The 7,546-nt window shown below is 34.1% G+C and overlaps 1 protein-coding gene across 1 annotated transcript; it reads left to right on the forward strand.

The window, feature by feature from the left end:
- Window positions 1-5,063, forward strand: LOC147402076 (polyubiquitin-like). The gene is made up of 2 exons (XM_086443584.1): window positions 1-227; window positions 4,130-5,063. Exons 1-2 carry the CDS (start codon window positions 180-182, stop codon window positions 5,006-5,008), a joined length of 927 nt encoding a protein of 308 aa, XP_086299710.1. The 5' UTR covers window positions 1-179; the 3' UTR covers window positions 5,009-5,063.
- The last annotated feature ends 2,483 nt before the right edge of the window (window positions 5,064-7,546 follow it).

Below are 7,546 nucleotides of genomic sequence, written 5' to 3' on the forward strand. Positions count from 1 at the left end.
CCATTCTTTCCTCATTCCACAATCAATCCTTCCTTCCTTGGATATGTATTCTCTTAGTCTTTTAAATATTATTTTTGTCCTCTTCATCAGTTCACTACCATCTGTGCTTGTAGCCTTTGTTGCAAAGTTTATTCATAATTCCAATATTTTAAGAGTTTCTTTCCTCATCATCTCTACCAATGGCAGCTATAGATGGGATTCAAAGCTTCCCTCCAACAGATAAAGAGGTTTCTTTATCTTTTAATAATAATTTTTTTTTAAAGTTTCTTTTTCTGCCCTTTGTTTCAGTTTTATTGTAGATTTTTTTTTAATAGTGATACACGTGGCATACTTGATCGACTTATCTGACATGACAGGTTTGGAAACGTAGATGTGCTCTTCTCGAGATACAAAACTGCATTTTTTTTTATGAAAAATAGTAATTGTATATCCCGAGGAGAGCACATCTATGGTTCCCAATCCTATCACATCAGATAAGGCGATCGAATTGCCTCGTGGCCAAATCAGATTATCAGTAGTCTCTCTTTTTTAGTCTTTTTTTCCTATTTTCTTTAGTTTCTGATTTAACTTCTTTCCCTGTGGAAGAATTTTCTGGGATTTGACAGAATCCAGCGTGACCAATCACACGAAGAGGGCTGTGTGTTGGATTGCTAATGTGACTGTAGATGTGCATTCTTCAGGGTATAGACTATCACCTTTTTATGGGGAAGTACGGTTCTGTATCTTGATAAATACATATCTATTGTCCCCAAGCCTATCACGTCAGGGGTGTTGATTGAATACGCCACATGCTTAAGTCAGATTATCATCACTCACGTGCTAATCTATTTGAGCAAAATGACCATTAGTAAGGTTTAAAATCTTACTAAGTTAGTAAGGAATCCCTTGTAATTTGGGGATGTCAAGAGACATGGGTTCATGTGATTGGTTATTCCAGGATTATGTGAAATTTGGAATCGGCTTTTATGCGAGCGAAAGTGTGGGTCTATTTGCATACATTGAAATTGCAATTTACACCCACTTCTCGCCAGACCCACCTAAAATAACTATCTACACACCCATTAAACGTACTTTAACCAAAATTGCCTATTTTACCCACCTAAAAGGTATCAAACTATTTTTCTTCTTCTTTTTCCTCATTTTCTTATTTATTCTTTTTCTTTGTATTTAAAAAAGGTTTCAATGAAGATTTTAAGTTTTGATCTTATTTATTTTTTTTATCCTCACTTACAATCAAATTGAAGTCATTCACATGGGAAAGTTCTGCTTGGTAGGAACTTATCGAATCTATTTTGTAATGTTCGATAGGCTCAATGTCACTTAAGTGGCTGCAATGAGTTGTTTTAGTGTGTGCAAATAGACCCAATATTTTCGAATGCACTAATGTTGGAGTGACATTGTATTTATTGCGATTTTTACATTTTTGACATGGAAGTGCGCACATAACCATAGATGTGTTTTCTCGTAGCGCAAGGAAACATCATCTACGGTTATGTGTGCACCTCCACGTCAGAAATGTAAAAACTGCAGTAAATCCAATGTCACCCAAATACTACTCTTTCGAACGTGTCTCCCAAACACCAAAAATTTAAAATATAGCCTTATTGATGAGCATGATTCATCAAGAGCTCAAAGTCGTAACTTCATCTTAGTATTGGTCATGGTTCATGATACAATGGTCTAAAGTGTAGATTGGCAACAAGTAATTAGTGCAACGGGAAGAGTTATTGCTGGAGATTTTCACTGCGTAGGCTGATTTCTAGAATTTTGATTATTTTCATGTAGTACTTGATGATCTCATGATTCTGATGAATGTGATATTCAACTATTGGTTATCTTTATAAGTACTCTTTTGATTTTAACCAAACTTCTATGAATTTAACGATCATAATAAATCGAATGACATTAAGAAATAAATGAAAGTAAGAACACGTAAGGCTATGTCACGGGAGGAAAGTTTGTGTTTTTATTTAGATAAAGGGCATTTAGGTCATTTCTTGTTAATCTGTAAGAGAAAACCTAAGTCAAGAGGATGATGTCATCCGTTTGAATAGGATATCTTGAAGATTCATCCAAAACAACTAATGCCTCCTTGACCTCGGTCATCTCCAATAGATTAATGCAAATGACTTGAATACCTCATCTTTAATCTAAAATAAAAAATCCTTTGATTTCTCTTTTAAAAATCAATTATCTTTAATCTCTCGAGTAGAATCTCTTAGCCTAGTCTTCAACCTTCAAACCTAAAGAACAAGAAAATGCTTTTGAAGTACAAGTTGATGAGATTTTTTGGATAAAAAAATTCTAGAATTTTCTACAAGAAATTAAGATATGGTTAAAAACAATGGATTGAAGATGAGATTAAATAGATTAAAATTAATTTATCACAGAGGTTGAGGAGCTTGAAAATGATTGATTTTAGGAAGAAAATTTAAGAATTTATTTATTGCAAATTGAAAATGAAGGTATTTAAATTATTTTTTGTTTGTTAGGAAAGGAGGAGAAGTTCAAAGAGGATACATCAAAGTTACAAAATATGGTGGTGTCTCAATATTAACCAACATGTAGAGGAATGTCCAAATCATCCAAAAAATTGATAGGAGAGGGAGTGTGTCACTAATTTGAAAGCAAAGGGATATCTCCAATATGTGCCAAAACATTTGGCGTGTATTAAGGGATTGGCAACAATGCCAATTGGGGCATGTCATCAATATGGAAATACAAGGATATTTCAAATATTTACGAAAATAGAGGGCTTCTAAAATCAAAATCACTAAACTATTTACGGGGGCAAAGGGGGTATTCCATACATTTGAAAACATAGAGTTGTATCAAATATGCCGAAATACATAGGGGCAGCAAATTAAAAATGATTTTTTTTTTTTTTGGGGGGGGGAGCTGCCCCCCTGGGCTCTACTCCTGTTCACGGGTTTGTTACAAGTTTGCTGACAACATCCCTACAAGTGTAGCTCTCATTTTATGTGCCTTGAAACTCTTTAACATTTGAGATCAAGTTTCTATTTATAATATAGTAAAAGAGATCAAGTTTCATTTTTTTGTTTCACTTCATATCTTATAATGTTGTACTCGACATATATTTTGGTTGAATAATGATTTTCTAACTAGAAAGTCTTCACTCGGTCAATACTAGGCTGACGTGTTATGGACACGGAACCACAGATCTGTTTCCTCAAGATACACAAATATGCATATTTGTGTATCTTGAGGAAACAGATCTGTGGTTCCGTGTCCATAACACGTCAGCCTAGTATTGACCGAGTGAAGACTTTCTAGTTAGAATGTCAACACTCATTTTGGTTTCAAGTACTACTCCACCTGTGCAATCCTCCACCTCGAGTTAGGTTGGTCAAGACTTCTATTACTCCAGTTAGGTTGAAAACCTCAATGATTTGCAACCCATTGAACAACAATATCTTTAGTTTCATTAATCGTTTGTGTTATTTTTTTGTTGGACATGGGGTTTGGGAGCATAGGTGTTTTTGCAGTTTCGCATTGATTTGATACAACAATGCTCAAAGACGTAAATCAGTTATTTGGGAGCTGTTTCAAACCAATGTGCATTCCATATTCGTTTTTTTGGGCAGAATATACACTCCAACTCTAATTATGAATCCTAGCTAATCATCATTCCAAAATTATTCTATTAGTGGGCTACAAATGATTTCTAGAGATAGGCTGTGGAGGGATTATAAGAACCATGGAAATCTTTGCCTTGTGTGATAGCTTTTTTATTTCTTTATTTTTGTTCCTTTTCTTATTCAATGTATCTTGTGCATTGCTTTGTTTATATACAGTTTTGTTATAAATTTAGAATCATGATAATCTGACTACCCCACATGGCATACTCAATCCACTCCCCCGACGTGACATGTGCGAGAATCGTAGATCTATACTTCTCGGGATACGAAACTGCACATCCCCATAAAAGTGCAGTTGTCTATCCTGAGGAGTACATATCTACTGTTCTAGCACGTCACATCATAGGGAGTCAAATGAGTATGCCCCGTGGAGGAGTCATTTCATCAAGATTCATAAATTTATGCTACATTGTTATTGCTGGGTAAATATTCTCCATATTATTGGTAGCTTATACCCTTTTCTGTTACAGATGAAAATACATTTGAAGGTAATAAAAACTATTGCCTTGGGAGTGAAGAGCTCCGACACAATTGAGGATATCAAAGCTAAATTCCATCACATGGAAGGCGTTTCGGAAAATCTTCAGGAGTTATTTTTTGCTGGAAATCATCTCAAGAAAGGTAAAAAATTAGTTGATTATGACATACAAAATGGATCCACTCTTCATATGTTTCTCAATTTTGGGACTAGAATGCAAATACATGTAAAGATGCCACAAAGTAAAAAGACAATTACACTTGATGTAAATAAATGGGACAGCATTCATAATATCAAGGCCAAGATTCAGGAAGAAAAAGAAATCCAAATCAACCAACAATCACTCCTCTACAAGGGGAAAGAACTCGAGGATGTACGAACTTTGGTTTCTTATAACATTCGGAATGGATCGACTCTCTATCTATCCTTTTCTGTAGAAAGGAAAATATTTGTAAAATTGCCGAATGGAAAAACAATCACATTTAAAACTAAATTAAGGGATTCTGTTGAGTACATCAAGACCATGATTGAGAGCATTGTGGGCTTCCAAGCAGTGCAACAAAGACTGTTTTTGGATGGGGAAGAGTTGGAGAGTGAGGACTTTGAAGAGTATAATAACCAAGAGGTGAAATTGGATTTGGTTCTTACCATGCAAATATTTATAAAGACACAAGCAGGGGAGAAGATTAGCCTTGAAGTAGAGAGTTCTGATACCATTGGTAATGTGAAGGAAATGATTCAAGAAAAGGAGGGGCTACCACCACATTATCAGAGGCTCATCTTTGGTGGGAAGAATCTCGAGGATTGGCGTACCCTCGCATACTACAATATCCTAAATGAATCCACCCTTGACTTGATCTTAGATTATTAGCTTCTATAAAGTTTAAAACAGTGGTTTATTGTGTAGTTGCATTGTTTATTTAGATACTTCCTTGTATATTCTCAAGGGTTATTATGTGAAAATATTTATAACTGTAATTATTTTAAAAGATTAAGGAACTCTCTCGTAGTATGTTTGATTAGGCATGAAAAATGGGTGAATAATGCATTTTTCATGGAAAATTATATTTTATTTTCTAACCTCATCCAAAAATTCACTTCGGGAGCATCTTAATTTCTCACCTAATATCATGAAAAAATGAAATCCACCTTATAGAATACACCAATATGTACATTACCACAAAGTCATGATCATTTGAAATTTTGCTTAGCATTTTAATTTACATTTTCATTTGATCTTATTATTCCTTCCAGATTTTCAATTCACTCTACATCAAGGTCTATACAAATTTAGTGTGAATTTACTAGTATAGATATCGTCTAAGTCTACATTTTTTACTCCCATAAAATTCAACTCGGAATTTCTCAGTATTCCTAATGATCAATTACATGAAGCCAAAGGAGGGTAGGTTTGTTATTGGGGGATGCCCTCAATACACACGAGTTCATGTGATTAAAATACCCTCATCTTCGATGTCACGGTATAAAATTCTAGATTTTTTATGTGAAAAAATCATTATCTTTTAACATCTAACCTATTGGCTATTGAACATCTTCAAACTAATTGTCTTCAACATATCATTTTCAATCTCTTGGCAAAAACTCCCAAACAGTTGAAAGTGATAGATCAATTAGGAAAAATTGAAGGACAAAAAGTTAAGCTTAGAAGTTAAATATTTGACACAAATATTTTAACTGAAAGATTTTTTTTTCATTAAGCTTTGAGGTTGTGAGTTCAAGTCCAACATTATCCAACAAAAAAAAGTTCTCTAGTAAATGTTCATTTTCTTTCATTTAAGTTTCGCAGGGCCAACTTACTTTGTTGGTGAAGTCTTTGGTTGATGATACTAGAGACCTGAGTTCATATCCTGCCAGCGTTCGAGTCGTGATACACATGCCTGCATTGGACACTGCATTGACATGGCAGTGCACAGATAATCATAGATTTATTTTCTTCAGATACAAATTAAAAAATCAATGATTTGGCCATCCAACGCAGTATTGAACAGTCTCTAATGCAGGCAGCCCATCAATTTTCTTAAAAAAATATTCTTTTATCCACATTTTCTTCATTTACGGAATGACGTTTTTGACCATCTGTCTTATTCATTAATCAAGTATTTTTGGTTCATTTACGGAATGACGTTTCTAGGGCTTAAATGGTTCGGCTTGGATCTACGCATATCCATATTCAGATCCAAGTGAACCAACAGTCCCTCCTTTACAAAGGGGAAGAACTCGAGGATGAACTTTGGTTTCTTATGACATTCGGAATAGATCCATTCTCTATGCATCTTTTTTCTGCAAAAGGGAAAATATGTGTTAAAATGCCAAATGGAGATACTACAAATTTTATAATGCATCTTACGAACTTCGGTTACCGTTTTCTCCTAATTTTTCTTGAAACCTAATGAAGTCATGATTTCTTAGATCAATTTTATTGCCATTTATATTTAATAATACCTATCACAAAATTTGGATAAATCAATGGTTTAAGAATTTTATATAATACCATTCAGGTTCAATAAATCTTATTATTATATACAATCCTATTCGTTTAAGGCTTTATTTATTATTATGGTTTTTTTTAAATAACAGACATGGACCTCATTTCTTTTCTCTTAGTCGTCCCCTGTAATTATCTAGTCTTGGACGACCCATTTCGTTAAGAATATTAGTTTGAATTTTTTTTATAAACATATTTGTGCTTAAAATGTTAACGATTTCCCTCTATCGGAGTATCCGCTGCAGATGGAGATACTTTTGAACGTAACGAAAAAGCATTAACATGAGATTGAAGAGTTCTAACACAATTGAGGATGTCAAAGCAAAATCCTACCAAATTGAAGGTGTTCTTGAAGACCTTCAGGAGTTGTATTTCAATGGAAATTATCTCGACAACTGTAAAAATTGATCGATTATGATATACAAAATGGCTTAAGAATCCATATGATTCCCTTTCCAGTAGTTAGAATGCAAATACATATCAAGGCATCACAGATTGAAAATATAATTTTAGAACAATGGGGACACCATTCTTTAGGTCAAGGCCAAAGATTCAGGATGAAGAAGGAATCCCTATCAACCAACATTCACTCTTCTACACTGGCGAACAACTCGAGGACATAAAAATGTTGGGGACCTATAACATTCAGATTGAATCCACTCTCTATGCAATTTTTTTGTAGTACTTCAGACATAATGCAAATATTTGTTAGAATGCCGGATGGAATGAGAATCAAGCTTGATGTGAAACAATGGTACACTGTCAAGAATATCAAAATCATGATCAAGTGTATTTATCGAAGACTGCTGTGATATAAATAATCAAACATTGCAACTGGTTCTTACCATGCCCATATATGTATATACACAGAAAAATGAGATTCTCAGTCTTGTAGTAGACAGC

The sequence above is a fragment of the Akebia trifoliata genome, chromosome 5, assembly GCF_017979445.1.
Source record: "Akebia trifoliata isolate Shusen 1 chromosome 5, ASM1797944v1, whole genome shotgun sequence".
NCBI lineage: Eukaryota > Viridiplantae > Streptophyta > Magnoliopsida > Ranunculales > Lardizabalaceae > Akebia > Akebia trifoliata.